Source organism: Talpa europaea (genome assembly GCF_964194135.1).
Source record: "Talpa europaea genome assembly, chromosome: 4".
NCBI lineage: Eukaryota > Metazoa > Chordata > Mammalia > Eulipotyphla > Talpidae > Talpa > Talpa europaea.
Window position 1 is genome coordinate 63,117,971 of NC_140070.1, and position 22,338 is coordinate 63,140,308.

At 43.7% G+C, this 22,338-nt stretch overlaps 1 protein-coding gene and 1 pseudogene across 2 annotated transcripts in view; both read left to right on the plus strand.

Annotated features, from left to right (window-relative positions):
• Window positions 1–1,913: 1,913 nt before the first annotated feature.
• Window positions 1,914–22,338, plus strand: part of PPM1L (protein phosphatase, Mg2+/Mn2+ dependent 1L) — a gene marked incomplete at both ends in the record, with an annotated part of 229,189 nt that continues 208,764 nt past the window's right edge. Inside the window, one exon of the mRNA XM_084232383.1 lies at window positions 1,914–2,312. Within this exon, the coding sequence (XP_084088509.1) occupies window positions 1,914–2,312 (399 nt within the window). The remainder of the gene's footprint in view (window positions 2,313–22,338) is intronic.
• On the plus strand, window positions 13,812–14,208 carry LOC311169195 (fatty acid-binding protein 5-like; annotated as a pseudogene). The gene has a single exon. The product of its transcript is annotated as a fatty acid-binding protein 5-like (transcript).

Genomic DNA, 22,338 nt, shown 5'->3' on the forward strand with positions numbered 1-22,338 from the left:
AGGATGCCCTCTGGAAGCTCCCTGAAGGACCTTTAAATATGCACAGCAGAGCCAGTCCTTGCCTCCCGGAGGGGCCTGAAGTAGGGGGTGGGGGGCGGTGTCTACCGATAGGCTCACTCTGTGGAAGGATTTAAACCCGAGAAGGCCTTCTTAGCTAAGTCCCTTGCTGGGGGCTGGGAGGGGGCAGAAGGCTGGCACTGAAGCCCAGGCCTCCGGGAGGCATCCTAGATTATTGATCATCAGAGCACTTCCACGTGGCTCTAAGTCCACGATGAAAGGTTCCACGGGGTAAAGAAAAGGAGAGCCAGGCTAAATTTCTCAAAGGAAGGGAAAATTTATTGCGTCGCGGACGGACCTCACGGACCCAAGGTGGGGGTCCGTGAAGCCGCGCCCGTTCTGGGGGGAGATGTCCCTTTTATAGGGTGAGGCGAGGTCAGGCAGGAAAACTGGGTTGGGGGGGAGGGGAAACAGGTTTAGGCGGAACAAAGTTGTTTTGGGTGGAGCCGAGTTGTTTTCTCCTGTTTATGGCTTCAGTTAGGCTTGGTGGTGTCAGTGGTCCTGGTGTCAGGGTCCTCTTCTCTTTTTCTATGTGGGCGTCCTCATTCCTGGCCCCCGCATCGACCTTTCACACACAACCTGCTGTTCTCAGTAGATGTTCTGAGAAGGCCGCTAGGCCCCCGGCGCGCTCTTTCCCTCTGCCTCGAAAGAGATTTGGGCAGCCCGGGGTCACAGAGCACCGCCAGATCCTCTGTGTCTCGCTTTGCGAGCCCGGAGAAAAGCGTCCCTTCTCGCTTGCCTTATGCCGGGCGAAGCGGGATCGCAGCACCGCGCCGCGGACTGGCAGGGCGGGGCGGGGGGGGGGGCGGCCTTCTGCTTTCCCGCGGCGGCGGGGACTTCCGGGAAGCAGGCCCTCAGCCCGCCCGTCGTCATTATCCCGTCCCGGGAGCTCGCGGCGGAGACCCGACAGCCCGTTGCCTCGGCTCGGGCCGCGGACGCAGCTCCCGCTCTCCCTCTGAAGCCGGGGCCGCCGAGGCCGCAGCGCGCCGCCAGCACCCGGCCGCGCGCAGCCGCTGACAGCTCGGCGAGCTCCTCCGGGCCTCGGTCGGGCTCCAGGGGTGCGAGGGGCGGGGCGAGCGCGCCCTGGACCGGGACTGCGCAGGCCGAGCGCGAGCCGGAGCGTGCGGCGGGGCCAGGCGGAGCGGGGCCGCGCGGGAGGGCCGGGGAGCGGGGCTGGCGCGGCCGCCGGGCGCCCGCGGCTCTGCGCCCGCCGTGCTACGTCACCGGGCTCCGCGCGCCGCCGCCTCTGCCCAGGCTCCCGCGAAACTTTATTCTCTGTCCCCTCACGCGTCCGGCGGCCTCGGCGGCTGCTCTGTCACCTCTGCGGCGGCGACGCAAGGGGACCGGCCCCCTAGCCCGCCGGCTCGCGCGCTCGCCCCGCGCCTCACCTGCCCCGCGCTTCCCGAGCGAAGAGGGGCCGCCGCCGGAGGGCCGCGCGGGCGGCAGCGTCCCGGAGCTCGCCCGCCCGCCGCCGCGGACCCGCCCGGCGCAACTCTAACCTGACCGCCCGCTCCCGGCTGGGGCACGAGCGGCTGCTGCTGCGGCTGCTACCGCTGCGGCCGCCTCCACAGCCACCTCACCCAGGGGAGTCGGGAGGGAGGCGGCGCCGGCGGCAGCAGCAGCCCCGGGGCGCCAGCGCAGGCCTCCGGGCCGCTCGGGCGAGGAGACAAAAGGGAAACTGCCTCCCCCGGGAGCCGCCCGCTCGCCCGCCGCGAGCCGGGTCCTGCGGTCCGCTCCTCCCCCCGCCCTCAGCCGCTGCTCTCCGCCCCTCATCGCCGTGGACCCCGCCGTGCCCGGGACCCGGGGAGCCTTTCGGGCGCGCGTTGCTGCTGGTGGTGGGGCTCTAGCGATAATAAATGATAGAGGATACAATGACTTTGCTGTCTCTGCTGGGCCGCATCATGCGCTATTTCTTGCTGAGACCCGAGACGCTGTTCCTGCTGTGCATCAGCCTGGCGCTGTGGAGTTACTTCTTCCACACGGACGAGGTGAAGACCATCGTCAAGTCGAGCAGGGACGCCGTGAAGATGGTGAAGGGCAAGGTGGCCGAGATCATGCAGAACGATAGGCTTGGGGGGCTCGACGTGCTGGAAGCCGAGTTTTCCAAGACCTGGGAGTTTAAGAGCCACAACGTGGCGGTGTATTCGATCCAGGGCCGGAGGGACCACATGGAGGACCGCTTCGAAGTTCTCACAGACCTAGCGAACAAGACGCATCCGTCTATCTTCGGGATCTTCGACGGGCATGGGGGCGAGGTAGGAGCTCGCTGGGGCCGAGTGTGTGTATGTGTGTCTGTTTGTCTCTGTGTGATTGTGATAGGACCTGGGTGCGAGGGGCGTGGAAATGACCTGGTGCCTGGCTGGACAAAGCCGTATTGCAGTTCAAGCTGCCCAGAACTCGACTGGATGCAGACCTCTTGGGCTGAGGGTCCAGTTTGGGGGAGGGAGAGTCACCCAGGCTCTATTAGGAAACCTTGTTTATAAGGTCTCCTAAGGCCTGAATCCAGCAAATAAATGAGTGTGTTAGTTTTGCGGGGCAAGGTGATAGTTTTTACAGTGAACGTGACCGGGGCGGGGGGGGGGGTCAGCACCTCAGTTCTAGGGTTAGAGGCCCATCTAGGTATAAAGAAGGAAGAATATATCTTTAATGCTTCATTAGGGGAAAAAGATGAAATCTTCAGAGTCCAGTTAGTGAGGGCTCAGGGAGAGTAAAGGAACTTGTGAACACTGCTCATCCCCTTCCGAGGAGGAACCCAAAGGGCAGCTCCGCCTCCCCCCCACCCCCTTCACTCCATTCACCTTGCAAGTGACACCTGGCCAGTTGGCTGGAGTGCCTCTCTGGTCGCCTTCTTTTAGCGGAATTGTGGCGCGGGACGGAAATGATTCTGGCATTTGCAGAGACGTCGGTGCCTGCATCTCCCCTCAGAACGCTTGCCAGTGCGGGGGAAGCTTATGCCTTCTAGCTACTAAGCGCTTTTATTTGGTGTTTAACTGGAAGCGGAAGATGAGGTTAGAGGCTGGTCCTTGTTCTGCCTTTCTCTGGCGCCCCGGTGATGCGAGGTAATATCTGCTCTGGCGAAGTAAGTGGAAAATGTGGCTGGAGCGCTGTTTTCAGACCAGCCATACACCCCTCTTTCAGGGCAGTTTGTAACAGAGTTTCCTTGCCGCTTTCTTTCTCTGCCTCCCTCTCCCGGATTCAATGCCCACCCTATCATTTCTCCTGCTCCCATCGAACTTGGTTCTTTCTTCTTGGCCTGTCTGGTCTCTGGATGCTCCCTAGGGTTGCCATTCTCTTTCAAGCATTTGCTTGTTCTTTGTCCTTTATTTTGGGTGAACCTTGAGAAAGTTTTTAATTGATTATCTTATTTGCATTCTCTCATTGAATCTGTCACTTTACCCTTTCACTCTGCTGATCTTTCGAAGATAACTACTTGTATCCCTTGTAGAACCAACATTTCCAGAAATAAAAACTTAATTGGAAAATGTATTTGGTAGACCTGTGAAATCAAATATTTGCTGTTTTCAATTCACCTTAGCCATCTCTATATTCTTTCAAAAGGAAGGTTTCTCACTTGTAATTTTGTAGTCTCTTTTTGTGGTGTGGTGTTCCTCTTCCCTGAGTCACAGGGTAGGTAAGAGATGTGAAGTTAACTTGTATACTTCGATAAAAACATACCCAAATGACCAGGTAGCCAGTATAATGAGTGAAATGTTTTCTTGGCTGGAATCAGAATGTCTGTATTATCATTTTATGTGCCTAAATTGTTATAAATCATTAAATAAAGTTTATAGTTATAACATTATTTTCACATTAAATTTGTTGGTAGATGATAATTTATTTTAGGTCTTAACAAGTACAGTTTTATTTTTAGGTTAAAGATCTGGATGTAATATTTCTGTTGTATAACTTTGGGTTGTGTTTGTCTGGATCTACTGTACTGGCATGTTTTGAACCTGCACATGCAAGTGAAGGAATATTTCAATTTTTCTTTTGCTATACTAAAAACTGAAAGTTGCAGACCCAAGCAGATTTTAGGCTGAAACAAAATTACTATCTTCTGATAAATGTACTATCCAAAAAAGGAATGTGATAAATGCTTTTATTTAACTACAAGCTTTTTACATGTATAGGAATTTTTTTTTTTTAATAGAGGTATGTTTTATTTGTTTATTTGTTTGTTTGTTTTGGTTTATACATGCACTGGGTATAGTCAGAAGCGCGGGAGGGTGAGAGAATTCACCAGAGCCAGAGCGGGGAGCAGAGCAGGCAGAAGGACCGAAGTACACTGCTGAGGGGAGCAGCGGGCGGCAGGAGAGGTCTGCGCGCCATGTGGGACCCTCCGGTGGCTGGGGAGCAGTCGGGGATCGAACCGGCGTCTCAGAGGCCGCGGGCAGCTTCGCAACCCAGCGCTCAACCGCTGCGCCACCGGGGAGGCCCATGTATAGGAATTTTCATTAAAATTTTTTATAAAGAGATGATGATTTTTGTTAGCAACAATACAAATACTTTTCATTTTGATTTACATTAAACACATGCTGTTTACAAAACAATATTGTCTCTCTTAAAGAGAGAATAATTGTTCTATTTGTAGCTCTTACAGTATGAAGCCAGTTCATTGGCTTTGGCTTTGTTTTCGGGCAAAATAATGTGCTATAAAAAAGATTTCTTTAATTTTTTTTTTTTTTTATAGAGGCATGTTTTGTTTGTTTGTTTGTTTTGTTTATACATGCACTGGGTAGAGTCAGAAGCGCGGGAGGGTGAGAGAATTCACCAGAGCCAGAGCCGGGAGCAGAGCAGGCAAAAAGACCAAAGTACACTGCTGAGGGGAGCAGCGGGCTGCAGGAGAGGTCTGCGCGCCATGTGGGACCCTCCTCCGCAGGCCGGGGAGCAGCTGGGGATCAAACCGGCACTGCAGAGGCCGCGGGCAGCTTTGCAACCCAGCGCTCAACCGCTGCGCCACCGGGGAGGCCCAAGTTCTTTAATTTTTACTAGAAATGTGATAACAACAAATACGGTTTGGTAATTTCTTTCTTGCTTTTTTTTTTTCATTCAAAGAAAGTCTCACTATCTAATTCTGTTCTTTTGTGTAGCTCCTGTAACATTCACCTGAGGAGGGTGCCACTGTTTGATTTTGGTATAGATGCTACATCTCTTTTCAGCAAGGGGGAAGATTTTCCTGAACTCTCTAATATTTGTGTGTGTGTGTGTGTGTATCCTAGTACTGGAGTTGTACAAGATAGAGATAAATAGAGATAAAAGAATTAAATTTTATTTCTAAAAATTCAAATTAATAAGATAGACATAAAAACCCTAGGGCCATCTATAAGTTGTCCTATTTTTAAGATCTAGAAGCGACCAAGGCTGCTTTGTATATCCATTTCACTCAAATTTTTTTTTTACATAAGATGATGGCTGGAGAAATCATGACCTTCCTAAGTTTATGTGGCTAGTTCAGACCTTCAGTGTGGTGATTTTTATGTTAAACCACTGGGTAAATTAGTTTGCATATTAATCTAGCTAGTTAGATAGCATACTAGGTATACAAAGGTGAATGAGACATGATTCTGTCCGCAAATAGTTTCAGTGTAGTGTGTATACAAATTTCTGTATATCAAAAATTACAGTCATGACATGCTTAGGGTGTGATTGGAACACAGACGAGGTGCATTTAGATCAGACTGGATGGTGAGAGGCCCAGGTAAAGGCATCATTTTTTTGCAAGATAATAGTGTAAACATTTGCTTGAGAACTGACTTTGAATCTCTGTTCTGCCTTTTAAAAGCTGTTACCGTGACAGATTATTTAGGCAACTTTATCTGGGAGTTTTTAATCTGCACTCTCATCAGTTGTGCCATAGTCTTATCTAGAGATATGCTTAAGGAAGAGGATTTAAGAATGCTAAATCATATGTAACTGATTTGACTATCCTGCTAGAAGTGTTAGGGTTAAACCTCTGATCCTCCTCTAGTAAATGTGCAGAATTTTATAGCATATATTAATTTAGTACCTCACTCCAAGGATAGCTTCTCTTTCCTAGATTTAGTTTTCTTTTTTTCCATTCCTCTCCTTTCTTCTATCAGATGGATCATTTTATCTTGTTGTGGCATGTGTATTTATATAAATTTCATAGGATCCATTCTGAAATAAGATGTTTCTGAGTAAATAAATTATGAGTGGCACAGTGAATGATCTGCTTTTCAGACATTACAGCAGCTAGTAGCATATGTTAGATTGATGTACTGGAGGTCTATGGCTTTAGTATGCATAAAGGCCTTCTGGTTAAGAGAAAATACAGATTATTTTAGCTTAAATAGGCGTAGTAACATTTCTGTCCCCAAAATGGTAAAATATGGGGATACTACCCCCTTAAAAATCCCTGCTCTCCTGTACTTAGGAACATCTTTGTAGATGAATGTAGTATCCTGCCTGCTGACCTTTTTGTATCTTCTGAACAAATTGTTTATAAATTCAGTGAAATCAACATTTTCTGTATGTCTGTCACATGTGAGAAGCAGTGTTATGCATTCTGTGTTGCCCAAAGATGAATCAGTGCATTTTTTGTTCTCAGGAAATGTTCTACATGGAGAGGTGAGATTAAAAAAAAAAAAATAACAACTGTAAGATGCAGTTAAACCACTTACAAGAGGGTGATAACCTGGCTAAGCAAGCTTGGGGTGTCTTGGATAATAATGATTATATCCTAGCATTTCTGTAAACAGAGTTTGGGTATGGGGAGGCTGAAATATGATATTATAAATGTGATATGGTATAGAGGAATTAATAGTGTAAAAATGGTACAGTGGAAATAAGTTTCAAGCAAGGTATTACTTCACAAGTTTTGATACTGGAACCAAAGAAGAAAGGCAGGTAGCATTATTTCCCCAACTGCTGTCATTCTGGAAGCCTGTTCATTATTTCCCCCCATATTTTCACATCTTCTATGTCGTGAGATACTTAGTATTTTTTAGATTGACTTTTTAAATACATTTATTTGTAGAAGAAACTTTCTGCAAACACTATGAGTGGAAAGTCTACAAAATGAAATTCTTGGCTTCCACCTGTTAAGAAGTTGTCTTTATCTTGATGGAATAGAATAATTCTAAAAAAGTTCTCATTATCAGAATCTCTTGGAGTCCGAGCCAGAGGTAGGGTGGAATAATTAGGATGGCCAGGTTGCAAAGTTAAGACACTCACTTTTAGGGTCATATAAATGCTAGCTCTCAGAGCAAGTGCCTCCTTGAGTCTTGCACCTAGGGCAGCAGACTCACCTCATCCTAATCTTGGCCTTAGAAATAATACAAAATGGGGCCTCCCCGGTGGCGCAGTGGTTGAGCGCTGGGTTGTGAAGCTGCCCGCAGCCTCTGCGACGCCGGTTCGATCCCCGGCTGCTCCCCGGCCACCGGAGGAGGGTCCCACATGGTGCGCAGACCTCTCCTGCCGCCCGCTGCTCCCCTCAGCAGTGTACTTCGGTCCTTCTGCCTGCTCTGCGCCCCGCTCTGGCTCTGGTGAATTCTCTCGCCCTCCCGCGCTTTTGACTGTACCCAGTGCATGTATGAACAAAACAAACAAATAAATAAATAAACATGCCTCTATTAAAAAAAAAAAGAAATAATGCAAAATGAAAGAAAACATGGTTCCTCTCCTAGTCTCTGGTTGCATCTCCAGTTCCTCTCCTTCCCTCTTCTTTTGCTTTTTTATGAGCAGAAAGGTAGCTATTAAAATTCACTTGTTAGCCATAATTTGAAAGGAGGCAAAACACTTGCTCCCTTCATAGGTGGAATGTTCTCCTAATGATGCCCTGCCTTAATGAATCCTGACTTGGAACAGCTTTTCACTGTCACTCTTGTGACAGATAAGATATTTGTAGCACATCTTCACGGGAACTCAAGAGTTATGGGAAATCCCCAGTATTTTGGCAGAAATCCATTTCTGATGCAGTAGTGGAAATGAGAAGAGAAAGGAATAGTCTTGAGTCCTTGGTAGCTTGGTTTGAAAGTATTACTTTACAACTTTTGATTCTTGAACCAAATCGGTCACAAACTGTGACATACAGTGACAGGATACACCATTATGCTGGAATCTACAGTTGAACGGATTTATAGCGCACGCAGGTGAGAAGTGGGAGCACCTGCTGGAACTGTTGTCAGCACAGATCATGAGTGCTCCGTCAAGGAGTCTGGACTGTGTGCTGTAGAAATTGGGGAACCGTTGGATATTTTGAGTAAAGGAATGACATAAGATCCATGCTTTAGAAATCTTATCCCTTTAATCTCTCTAGAGCATTGATTTGAATGAACAAGAAAGAGTGGTAGGGGGAGGGAGTATCAGTTGGGAAGTCTGGCCAAAACAGTGAAGATGCAACCCAGGTGTGTGGGTCATTGCTAAGAGAGAGGGAAAGGATGGGTTAGAGACTCCATGAGGTGTCAAGACTGCTGTCAGGATTTCCATTATGATACCATCAACATGAAAGAGGGCAGATGAATAGAAAAGCAAATTAGGACAATAGTGAATATGGCTTGACCTTTGTTTCTTTTCTCCTTTATATTTAGACATTTTTGGGGATTCCTAAAACATTCCTTGGCCTTTTATTCAAATGGAAAGGTATTAATGTTTTACTTTGTTACCAGGAACAATTTAGGTTTTAATATAAGGCGTGGCTATTGTAAACAACACAGCATCTTTTTCTTAAATTATTTCATTTCCCTTTCACTGATTTTAAAATAAAAGAATATGTATCTCATTTAGTCTAACATGTAAGTAGGCATTGGGCTTTGTCCATTTTAAATATAGGCACATAATTCATGATGGACACAAAACTCATTTCAGTCATATTTGTGTGTTTTAATTTTTATTACCATTTTAATAATCTTATTTAATGAATACTAATATAAATCTGTAACAAATAAACATTTACATACAAACTGATTTTAAAATTATGAAAGTAATACAAGCATCTTATTGATAGTAAAGAAAAAATGTTTTTAAATAAACATTTATTTTTTTACAACTAAACTTTTAATGCTAATTGTATCTGTGTTAATCAATGAGGACAAACAATCTACAGAAGCTAAATATGTCAGTTACTTTTCACCACTGTAAATAACCATGTGATACCAGAAATTATCTCTGGTAAAACTATTCATGAATGAAAGAAATCTCAAAAGAGCTTTTATTTGACTAAAATTAAGAAATTACTTCAGAAAAACCAATGATATTAATAATTCATACTAATATCAGGGTTGCATTTTCAGCCCCTCTACTAGCATTCTTCTAGTAGTGTTTTATCTGCATGCATGTATGTTGATTTTTCCTTCAGTTCTCAAATTTCCTCAAAGTCTAGTTGTGCCTGTCAGCGCTTCTTATTAATAGTGAAACTGCTTACTTTTTCCAGTGTCTGCCAAAGCAAACAGTATCTAAAAACTCAAAAAACTTCTGAAAATGCACGATGGGGGAAACAAGGTAATTGACAAAAATATGAAAGGAAATTTGAAATAACTCATAGCAACAGGAAATAGTATTTATAGAATGATATATTTAAATTATATTTTAATTTTAATCTAAAATAATTTCATATCTCAAAATGTTCATAGAAAAATTGAAGTTACTCCTGTTAAATGAAAGAAAAACCAGAAATTATGAAGCAAAAGTTTCAGGTTATTTAATCTGCTTTCTCTCTCAGAGGATGTCTATGATTTACTATGTTTTCCTTACATGGCTAACAAACAGATCCCTTTCTTATCCCAGTGGAAACAGTGATACTCTGCTCTTTCTACCCATAGGGGACTGCTAAATCCTTATGTGGAGCTTCTAACCCTGTTCAAAACTTTGTAAATATTCCCTTATTAACCTTCCTCCAATATGTTTAGTTTGAATTTGCCATCTGTTTTTTACTGGGGAACTTAACATTCAAAAATTGATGCTACAAATGACCATTAACGTTCCCTCAAAAAACAGCTCCTTAGATTCAGCTGCTTATATAATAACAATAATGAGTAATTTTCCCAGCTTTAGTTTCTTAATGGATATTTTATTATTTTTATCCCCACTTTCTCCTTATCCTCTCCTTCTTAACCTCAGAAGCCCCAGTTTGTTCATCAGTATCTATTAATTTTTGCATGTATTCTGCTTTGTTAAATCCCCTACCTGTCCTGCCATTGCTTTTGATGTATACAACACTGTCTGTTTATCTTAGTTATAATTTGGTTGTGAATATGTGTGGAGGATGCAAATCTTTACTTTGTTGCCATCTTGCTGTTCTACTTTTATATGTGCATTTTAAATATAATTTTATATTGTTATGATGTACATATGATTGTTTTATAAATTACTCATCTGCTTCCTTATTGCTCTACATTTAGATTGTAGTTACTTTTCACCACTGTAAATAACCATGTGATAAGTATTTTTGTGTTTCTATTGTAGTTTGGGTTATTTTTTTCTGGGTGAATTCCAGAAGTGGCGTTTCTGGATCAAAAGAAAAATAAAGAAACCACAACTATTGGTGAAAATTATAATGATAGTAGCTAGGATTTACTGAGTATGCATAAGGTGCCAGGCAGTATCTAAAATATATATATTATCTATTTTAATTATTGGAATAATTTTAAGGTAGTTACTTTGTTACCCCATTTTATGTATATATGGAAATTAAAGTACTAAGAGGTAAAATAATTTTTACACATGTCTTTCAGAGTTCAGAGTTCATAGGTGGTAAACCCATGATTTGAAACCAGGATTCAGATTTAGTCAGAGCTGTTTGTCTCCAAAGCCTGTGCTTGGTTTCTGGTTGAATGTCCACAAATCTCATAATTTGGGCAATCAAGCATTGATAGAAATTGCCAAGTGGACATGGCTTGACCTTCTTGAGTTGCTCAGTAGGATTTTGAATTTTTTGCTTGATTCTGATGGTTGTGTCTCTGTGACATGTGGTATTGTTTTTGAAAATTGTAGCTAGACACTTAGAAGGTAGATCTTATCAGTACCTTTCATTGCCCTATAGCTACAAATAAATTGGTATCAGAAGTCAGAGCAGCCAGTGATTTTCATTCAAACAGCTGTTATTGTCCATCCCCCTTCTTTTCTGTCATAATCTATATCCCACTGCAGAGAATATGTAATATTTTTGCCTGTTCGCTCATGAAAAACTTGTATAGATGTTACAGTATCATTAATCATAGCCAGTCACTCTAAGCGAAAGATTTACAATTTATTTTACTTTAAAGCACCAACAACTTGAGTTTAATTATAACAAGTAGATATGTAAGTACATGTATTTTCAGACTTTTTTTTTTTTTTAGCCATAGAAAGTTTATTAGCAGTTATTTGATATTTTACACTTAGTTATGTGGATTATTTTTGTCCATCAAATTTTAACTTACAAGGAACTGAATTTCATATGTAAAATTTTATGTATTTTGATCTATTCAGACTTGTTGTTCTTGACTCATTTTTGGAAATTTATATTCTCTATGAATATCATAAATTTCAAGGTTTTCAAAATTATTATTTAAATATTATTCAATTTTTTTCCATGTTATTCTTTTTTTTTTTAATTTTTATATTCCCCATACAATTTCAACCCCTCCATTCTGACCCCAATCCCTCTCCTCCCTCCCCTCACCCCACAAAAAGTGTCTCTGGTTCATAATTTTTGTTGATTTTCACTTTCTTATAATTATTCAATTTCCTGGTCCCTTATTTAAGTTTTCTAGATTCCTGCTCTGAGTGAGACCATCCGGTATTTTTCTTTTTCTTTCTGGCTTATTTCGCTGAGCATGATCCCTTCCAGCGCCATCCATGTTGCTGCAAATTGCATGTGTTTATCTTTTTTGAATGCTGAGTAATATGTGGTGTATATGTACCACATCTTCTTGATCCAGTCATCTATTTTTGGGCATCTGGGCTGTTTCCAAAGCTTAGCTATTGTAAATAGTGCTGCTATAAACATAGGGGTGCAGGTGCTCTTTGGAATTGATGTTTCTGTCAGACTTTTTTTTTATTCTGGGAGTACCAAGTACATTTCCTATTTAAATAATAGTTAATATAATTTATTTTTTTTAAAGATTTATTTATTTATGCATACAAGAGCTGGGATATAGGTCAGAGATGCGGGGGAAGGGGGCGTGTGAGAGGATTCACCAGAGACAGAGCAGGAAACAGAACAGGTGGAGTCATTGAAATACACTGCTGAGGTGAGTAGCGGGCGAGATAAGAGAAGTCTGCTTCACTATGAGAGTTGCTCCCTGGCCAGCCTGCCTGGGATAGAACTCGTGCTGCAGAGGCTGTGGATTGCTTCACAGTGCGGTGCTTAACCCTTGCGCCACCAGGGAGGCCCAATAGTAGTTAATTTTAAACAAGAAAATGTTATTTCCTTATTTATTTACAAATAAGGAAATTTTTTTTTTAAAATAGATTTTAGTCTTGTGTTTTCAATCCAGAAGGTTTAATACATTATTCTCTTAGTCAACTTGATTGAAGCCCAAACTTTGGTAATGACTAGTTATAATGTTTTTATTTATTTATTTTAAAGATTTATTTATTTATTTATTTATTTATTAGATTTTATTTTTTATTTATTAATACAAGCACTGGGTACAGTCAGAAGCATGGGAGAGTGAGAGAATTCACCAGAGCCAGAGCGAAGAGCAAGGCAGAGCAGGCAGACTGACGAAGTACACTGCTAAGGGGAGCAGCGGGAGGCAGGAGAAGTCTGCGCACCATGTGGGACCCTCGCCCCGTGGCCGGGGATTGAACCGGGCGTTGCAGAGGCTGTGGGCAGCTTCGCAACCCAGCGCTCAATCTCTGCACCACCTGTGAGGCCCTAGATTTATTTATTTTTATTCAAGAACCAGGGTACAGTTCAGATGCGGGAGGGTGAGAGGATTCACGGGAGACAGAGCAGGGAACAGAACAGGCAGACTGAAGAAATACACTGCTGAGGGGAGCAGCGGGCGAAACAGGAGAGGTCTGCTGTGCCATGTGGGATTCTTGCCAGCCGGTGGGGATCGAACCCGTGCTGCAAAGGCTGTGGCCAGCTTCACAACCACCTGTGCCACCAGGGGAGGCCCTTATATTGTTTTTAATGTAAAGTTCAAAGGCAAATTTTAAATAAAAACTTAAAAATTACTTAGTGGAGCCATTGTAGCTTCTGTAGCTTCTTTATATTCATGATACTTCTTTGAAAAGTAAAAGCATCATAAGTACATATTCATAGATAAAACTCATACATACTGATAAATGTATATTCCCTCAAAAAAGTTGAAGTTTATGTTATAAAAAGGTATAAAGCTATGTTTAGGGCCTCCCTGGTGGCACAGGAGGTTGAGCACCACACTGTGAAGCTGTCCACAGCCTCTGCAGCGCGAGTTCGATCCCGGCCCACAAGAAACCCACATATGGTGCAGCAGACCGCTCCTGTCTCACCCGCTGCTCCCCTCAGCAGTTTATTTCAGTCAGTCTGCCTGTTCAGTTCCTGCTTTCACTGGTGAATCCTCTCACCCTCCCGCATATCTGGCCTGTACCCCGGTTCTTGTATAAATAAATAAATATTCTTTTTTAAAGCTATGTTTAAAAATATATTTTACAACCAAAAGGTAAATTTATCTGTCACAATCTCTTTGGTATTGGTTTACCCTACCTATGCATAGTGAAAATAGGACCTTGATTTAATAAAAACTTAGCAGCCTCTCACTTTTCTAGAATGAGGGCAGGCTTTGGTAGCCACCACTCACTCTGCACGCCCTCCCGAGCCCACCATGGCCACTGTTCAGCTAGTAGGAAGATGGTGATTGATAAGTAGCAGTGGCTTCAACGAATACAATGAAGGAGCTAGGTGTCGGATGGCTCTTCGGAAAATGGGCCAAATCAGATTGTGTCATCAGTGTTGATGGAAATCATGTCACAGTCAATATTGAGAGCACTTTGAAAACAACACAGTTTTCATGTGATCTGGGAGAAAAGTTTGAAGAAACTACAGCTGATGGCAGAAAAGCTCAAACTATCTGCAGCTTTACCGATAGTGCATTGGTTCAACATCAGGAATGGGATGGGAAGGAAAGCACAATACCAAGAAAACTTGAAGATGGGAAATTAGTGGTGGAATGCATCATGAACAATGTTACCTGTATCTGGGTCTATGAAAAAGTAGAATAAAAGGCTCCATTATCACTTTGGACAGGAATTAGCTTCAGTGATAAACAAGCTCAGTTCAATGAGCAAATCTCCCTACTGCTTTTTTTTTTTTCCATTTCTGTATTCATGCAACTATTTCAAAGTATTGGTTTCATTAGGCTTATCCCTTTGGTTAGTATATAAAATGTGTTTGTGCTAAAAAAAAAAAAAAGAGAGATTTACTTTCCTGCATTCCTGGAAGACAAGGGAGTTCTTATTTGCTACTGAGCATGGGACTCTGAAAGTAAGTTTGGGGCTACTGCATATAGTGGTGCAAGATGTACATTGTACAATTTCAGATAGACATGATTTTCTAATGTGTATGAAAGAACTGCTTACTCCCTCAGCTAGTCATCTTCTGGGTCTATAATCACTTGGGAAGGATGTCTTTTCCTAATTTGTACAAAAGTGAAAAACTTCATAGCAGTAGGCTATATTTCTGAGACATTCTTTACCATACCATCAATTATTGCCCTTCTTGGTCTGTGCCTGTATGGACAACTGGCAGTTAATCTGTATTTTAGTTGCTAAATCAAAGACCAGTTGTTCATTACACATCATGTTAGCAAATGTGATGAATTGCCAGAAGAAGTAAACACTTAAATTTGCTTTTCAATGTTTTTTATTCTGGGTTGGACCATTATAAATATAAGCAGTGATTTCATGCCTGTAGTAGTAAATATTAAATATATCAAATTAGATTTTTTTAATAGGACAGATATACTTAGCACTACTCTTGGATAGGGGAGTTTTGAATTTAAAAAGTTAAAAATTTTTGCACTCTTTGCTATAGAATTGCCATAAGGCAGAAACTTTCATTCTGATAAGTACACCATTTCTTCTTAATCTAGTAGTAAGAGTTTTGTTTCCATTTATAATTTAATAAATTAACTCAATTAAAATAGTTACTACATGTTTTCTGGCCAAATAAATCTATTATTGACACTATTAAGATTTTATGGAATTTGAGATAGTAGGATTTTTTTTGTCACACTATTTGCCTTTTTTGTGTCTTAGGATAATGAGGTGAATATGATGCATCTACAGGTTTGCGCTGGTGTATGGTTACTATGATTATTCCAGAGTGTAGGATTAAGAAATTTTACTTCTCTTTTATTTTGACAGAGGTTTCTTTTTTAAATTCTGTTTAGAAAGAAAATCTTCTCTGTAGATATTCATCCTTCTGGCAGAGATGAATTGTCATAAAATCCAAAATAGTGCCTATGCTTCACAGATACATGAATAATCTATTTTCAAGACTTTTGTCAATGAGATTCCACATTTTTTCCAAGAGAATTCTTTTCTCCATAGTGCTTTCTTTTAGGAAATTCATTTTCATATAAATCAATTAGGTTTCTTTGGTTTAATGCAATTTCTTTTAGTTAGGCCCCAACAGAGAGAGATAAATTAGAATTAGGTTGTTACCACCTGTAACAGTAAAACCATTGTAATAAAAATCTTCTTCCCCCCATATTAAATAAGTACATCAAATTTGTGAAAGAAGTATTCATCTCAAACAAAGGAGATTTAAGTAATTTCTACAAAAGATGGAATGGTTTCCAGTTGATTAATAACTTCTCTTTGTAAAGAGCTAGTTTGGCAATAGAAGGAATATCCTCTTCCAGTTTTACAGATTAGCTTTGTGTTTTATGTCTATTTCAGAGGCTTATGTTATAGGTGGAGTGAGTTCTAGCTGAACATCTGGATGGTGCATTATTGCAAGATTTTGATTGCAGGTGACAGAAAATTTAAGTGGAAGCAAATTAAACACTACAGAAATTTATTATCTATCATAACAAAAGGTCTGGAAATAGGTGTTTTCAAGATTGGTTGATTCAGCAACTCAAAAACTTAAAGTAGGGCCTCCTTGGTGGCACAGGCGGTTTAGCACAGCACTGTGAAGCTGTTTGCAGCCTCTGCAGCTCAGGTTTGATCCTGGCTGGCCCCAGAGATACCCACATGATGCAGCAGGGCTCTCCTGTGTTGCTCACTGCTCCCCTCAGCAGTGTATTTCAGTCTGCCTGTTCTGTTCCCCGCTCTGTCTCTGGTGAATCCTCTCACCCTCCCGCACATCTGGTTTGTACCCCGGTTCTTATATGCATGAACAAATAAATCTTAAAAAAAACTTGAAGTATTTGTATTATTGTATTATATAATTTTATAACATATATAACACATTATTATATTATATTCTAGCTTCAGAGATATGAAAAAAAAAATGAAACAACACAAAAAACTGTACTTGTCCTGTGTTCTTAGAGGCTTTGGAAAAACTTCCCAGAAATTATCCCTCAGATCTAGACCAGAATTGTGTCCATGCCCAAACCAATGACTTGACTTTGGGAATACACTCCCAGTGTAAACTCTGACTTGACATCATTCAGCCCATGTCTGGAGAAGTTGCTCAGCCACCCCTGGAGGACATGACTGCCTGGAAGGTGAACAAGGCTAGAGCTTTGTTAGCTAGGAAGAAAGGGAAGAGGAGATTGTTGTTAAGGGAGTCACACAGGTGGGAAGGGTGATTCATAGAAAATGGCCTGTAGAAACATTTGCAGACATTTCTTGTTCTGCATATTAGCAATCATTATAAAATGGCCTGTAAAGTTTATGACATTTGCATTTGGGGAAAATCATCTTTAGAGGATGTAGGGTAAGGAAAAAATGTCAGGCTTTTCTGCCCTCCCACCATCAGGATAGATGATGGATCCTTGTGGTCCTGAATGCATGCCTGATGGCAGGCACCTGGAATAGGGTGTGGGCATAGGTAGATGGGATTCACCTGGGCTAAGACTGGGCTTTTAAGGGCGGTGTCACGGGGACGCCAGCAGCAGCAGAAGCCAAAAGAGAAGAAGCCCGAAGCAGAGAATGACAGAGAGCCCAGAGAGAGTGAAGATTTACTGGGGGCTGGAGGAACTGCCCAGCACCCCTGCCTGCCAGGTACCCACTGAACCCCAATAAAAACCTGCAAAACCACTGAGGACTCTGACTCCTCCTTTCCCCGGTCTGCATGGGATCAGAAAACCTGCACTGTGTCCTGTTCCTGCCATTACAATTGGCGTAGTCGGTAGGATGATCCATGCAGACGGGTATTGGAGCCCTCCAAAGACCTGGAGGGACTAAGGAGTAACAGTGTTTGCCTGTGATGATGCTGGAGGCACCATGGCGGCACAGAAGGTGGATACGGTCCAGGAGCTGTGGGACGAGACCTCGCATGGAGGAGACACCTGAGAGGACCAGCCAGTGACCCCTGAGGCAGCAAGAATCATCGGGAAGAGAGGACCAGGATTTGGAGCTCGCCAGTGCTGATGGCAGGGAGAGGCCTAATGGACTTGGACTGATGGACTGATGAACTTGGACTGACAATCCTGCAAGAAGGCGGAGGACCTTGGCAGGTTATGGTTTTTTTTTGAGAATCTGGGGGTGGCCAGTGGGCCTTGATGGCCAAAAGCAGCCTGTGTATACCCAGCAGCCAGGCAGAGGAGAAAAGCCAACTGAGAAGGCAAAAGCTGGTGCTGATGCTAAGTTTGGGAAGCCTTGAACAGCTGTTAAGCAGCCTAAGTATGCTGAAGACCTGTGAGTCTTGTAAAATCACCTGTGGGTGATGCCCTGCTCATTGTCGAGTGAGGGTGAGGAGCTGAGGAACCCGTCCTTGGGGGACAGGTGGGGAACGTGGCTTGGGGTGGAGCCCAAGCTGCATGTAGCGTTTGGATCCCCAACCCATGTGCTTGTGCAGTGGGTTGGCCTGAGTGCAGGGGTCTGCGAGTCACATTGGTGGCTATGAAGGCAGAATGTTGGAGCGACTGCAGACAGAAACCCTGAGGGTTAGCAATTACCCCCAACAGAATAGAATCGCCAATCTCAGAGCGAGTGTATCCTCCTGGGGGTGGATGCTGTGTGTGGCTTGTAGCCGAGACTACAGCCAGAGAAGGCCAGGAAGCCTGACAGCTCCTGGTGTGTTACAATAGATGCTGTGAGAGATTCCTCTCCCTCGTATGAGCAGTGCCTTTGGCTCATCTGCTGGTACCAATAATTGTCTTTTGCACTATGTTGGGGCCCTGCTTGTACTTATTTGTGTTCTGTTGTATTTTGTTATATTGCAATGTATTTGCTTTTGTGGGTGTAGGGGCAGGACCTGGCCACAGTGCAGGTTTTCTGATCCCATGCAGACCGGGTAAAGGAAGAGTCAGAGTCCTCAGCGGTTTTGCAGGTTTTTTATTGGGGTTCACCAGGTATATGGCAGGCAGGGGTGCTGGCTGGGGGGCTGGGAGGCTAGCAGGCCTGCTAGCCTCCCAGCCCCCAGCAAGTCTTCACTCTATCTGGGCTCTCTGGTGATCTCGGCTTCTCTTCGGCTTCTGCTTCAGCTTCTACTGCTGCTACTGCTGCTGCTTCTGCTGCTACTGCTGGCGTCCCCGTGACGCCGCCCTTAAAAAGCACAGTCTTAGCTCAGCTGAATCCCATCTACCTATGCCCACACCCTATTCCAGGTGCCCGCCATCAGGCATGCATTCAGGACAAGGATCCATCATCTATCCTGATGGCGGAAGGGCAGAAAAGCTTGATATTTTCTTTACCCTACAGTCCACCCCCTCAGGGTTTTCTGCCATACAGTCTATACATATATATACAATTTTCTAAGCAAACAAACAATGCAGCCATGGCCCACAAAAGCAAATACATAACAAAATATATAACAAATATATAACAAATATATAACAAATATATAACAAAATATATAACAAAATATATAACAAAATATATAACAAAATATATAACAAAATACAATATAACAAAATACAACAGAACACAAATAAGTCCAGGCAGGGCACCAACCTAGTGCAAAAGACAATTATTGGTACCAGCAGATGAGCCACCACATCTGCTGCCGAAGGCACTGCTCATACGAGGGAGGGGAATCACTCACAGCATCTACTATAACACACCAGGAGCCGTCAGGCTTCCTGGCCTTCTCTGGCTGTAGTCTCGGCTACAAGCCACACACAGCATCCACCCCCAGGATGCACTCACTCTGGGAATGGTGATTCTATTCTACTGTTGGGGGTAATCACCAACCCTCAGGGTTTCTGTCTGCAGTCGCTCCAACACTCGGCCTTCAGGGCCACCAATGCGACTCGCAGACCCCTGCACTCAGGCCAACCCACTGCACAAGCACATGGTTCGGGGATCCAGACTCTACATGCGGCTTGGGCTCCACCCCAAGCCACGTTCCCCACCAGTCCCCAAGGACGGGTTCCTCAGCTCCTCACCCTCACTCGACAATGAGCAGGGCATCACCCACAGGTGATTTTACGAGACTCACAGGTCTTCAGCATACTCAGGCTACTTAGCAGCCACTCAGGGCTTCTCAACTTTACATCAGCACCAGCTTTTGCCTTCTCAGTTGGCTTTTCTCCTCCGCCTGGCTGCTGGGCATATACAGGCTGCTTTTGGCCATCAAGGCCCACTGGCCACCCCCAGATTCCCAAAAAAACATAAACTGCCAAGGTCCTCCACCTTCTGGCGGGATTGTCAGTCCAAGTTCATCAGTCCAAGTCCATTCGGCCTCCCCTTCCATTAGCACTGGCGAGCTCCAAATTGCAGTCCTCTCTTCCCCAACGATTCTTGCTGCCTCAGGTGCCGTTGGCTGGTCCTCTCGGGCATCTCCTTCTCCAGGTGTGGTCTTATCCCGTAGCTCCTGGACCTTATCCACCTTCTGTGCTGCCATGGTGCCTCCAGCGTCGTCACAGGCAAACACAGTCTATAACTCCTTAGTCCCTCCAGGTCTTCGGAGGGCTCCATACCCGTCTGCATGGATCATCTTGCCGACTTATGCCAATTGTAGGGGCAGGACCTGGCCACAGTGCAGGTTTTCTGATCCCATGCAGACCGGGTAAAGGAAGAGTCAGAGTCCTCAGCAGTTTTGCAGGTTTTTTATTGGGGTTCACCAGGTATATGGCAGGCAGGGGTGCTGGCTGGGGGGCTGGGAGGCTAGCAGGCCTCCCAGCCCCCAGCAAGTCTTCACTCTATCTGGGCTCTCTGGTGATCTCGGCTTCTCTTCGGCTTCTGCTTCAGCTTCTACTGCTGCTACTGCTGCTGCTTCTGCTGCTACTGCTGGCGTCCCCGTGACGCCGCCCTTAAAAAGCACAGTCTTAGCTCAGCTGAATCCCATCTACCTATGCCCACACCCTATTCCAGGTGCCCGCCATCAGGCATGCATTCAGGACAAGGATCCATCATCTATCCTGATGGCGGAAGGGCAGAAAAGCCTGATATTTTCTTTACCCTACAGTGGGCCATGGCTGCATTGTTTATGTTTGCTAAGAAAATTGTATATATGAAGACTATATGGCAGAAAACCCTGAGAGGGTGGACTATAGGGTAGGAAAAATGTCAGGCTTTTCTGCCCTCCCGCCATCAGGATAGATGATGGATCTTGCGGTCCTGAATGCATGCCTGATGGCGGGCACCTGGAATAGGGTGTGGGCATAGGTAGATGGGATTCACCTGGGCTAAGACTGGGCTTTTAAGGGCGGTGTCACGGGGACGCCAGCAGCAGCAGAAGCCGAAAGAGAAGAATCCCGAAGCAGAAGCAGAGAACGCCAGAGAGCCCAGATAAAGTGAAGATTTACTGGGGGCTGGGAGGACTGCCAGCCTCCTAGCCCCCCAGCACCCCTGCCTGCCACATACCCACTGAACCCCAATAAAAACCTGCAAAACCACTGAGGACTCTGTCTCCTCCTTTACCCGGTCTGCATGGGATCAGAAAACCTGCACTGTGTCCTGTTCCTGCCATTACAGAGGACTTCAGAAAAGGGTAAACCATCTATTTTTGGATTTATTTAGAGGTGGCTTTGCCTGGCATCTGAGATATAAATTTGGTATGTTAGGACCCCAACAAGTCTTTGGAAGATACTAGTAGGTAGTCTTCTCACTCAGATTTTCTGTTCTGTGTTAACTAGCAGTAACTCAGGGCCTGCATGTTTGGAAAACAAGTTTGCTTGTTTGTTTTTTCTTTCTGCTATGTTAACATGTGTTTATTATAGTTAATGATGAATGTGGAAATATCACAGCAGGCTTTTTGTTGATTATCCATTTTTATTAGACAATGAATTTGTTGGTTCAGTAGGATTTTTTACCCTTAAATATTTGATAACTTAAGTTTTGCCATTTTGTTTTAAAATATTCTAATCAACTCCCCCTTTAAAAAAAAAGATTTATTTATTTATATAAGAACTAGAGTACAGGCCAGATGCACAGGAGGGTGAGAGGATTCACCAGAGATAGAGCGGGGAACAGAACAGACAGACTGATGAAACACACTGCTGAGGGGAGCAGTGGGCAAGACAGGAGAGGTCTGCTGCTCCATGTGGGACCCTCGACGGCCAGCTGGGATCAAACCGGCGCTGCAGAGAATGTGGACAGTTCACAGCACTGTGCTCAACCTCCTGCGCCACCAGGGGAGGCCCCTAATCAGCTCCCTTTTAAATAGAAAAGACTCCTGGGAGCTTCAGAATTATTGCATACATTTTGTAAGGGTCAACCTGGCAGTGATCTAAGTTACAGTGACAGAGGAGGGCATTAAAATCTTTGAATTTTTCTCTAGGCCAAATAAATGTACTTGGAATAAATTCTTTGTGTGAGATTAAAGAACTCATTCTACTGCTGTTGCTATAAATTGATTGCAGTGAGGCCTTCTTTTCATTATGTTTTCCTGACTGATTATTTTGAGTGTATAGAAATGCCTACTGACTGATTTACTTACTATTTTCCTATTTAGTTTTGTTAGTTTAGCAGGTTAGTCAGTCTCCCCCCCTCTTTTTTAAATAGGATATGCCCTCATACGATCTACAAAAAGTATAATTTTTGTCTCCTAAATTACTGTCTCATAAATAACTTTCTAAATAGTTACGCTTTTTGTTTCTTGCCTCTTTACATTAACTAGAATAGAACAGTGTTCTGTTGTTCATAATAGTATTAAGATCATGTTTTATATTTGAGATTATCTGAAAAGTTTGAGATGGAGGGAATGTGAAATTACTTCAGTTTATGGATAATAGGGCTAATATTTCTTCACTCATATAAAAAAAGATGAAATCCAATGGTAAAGTAAGAACT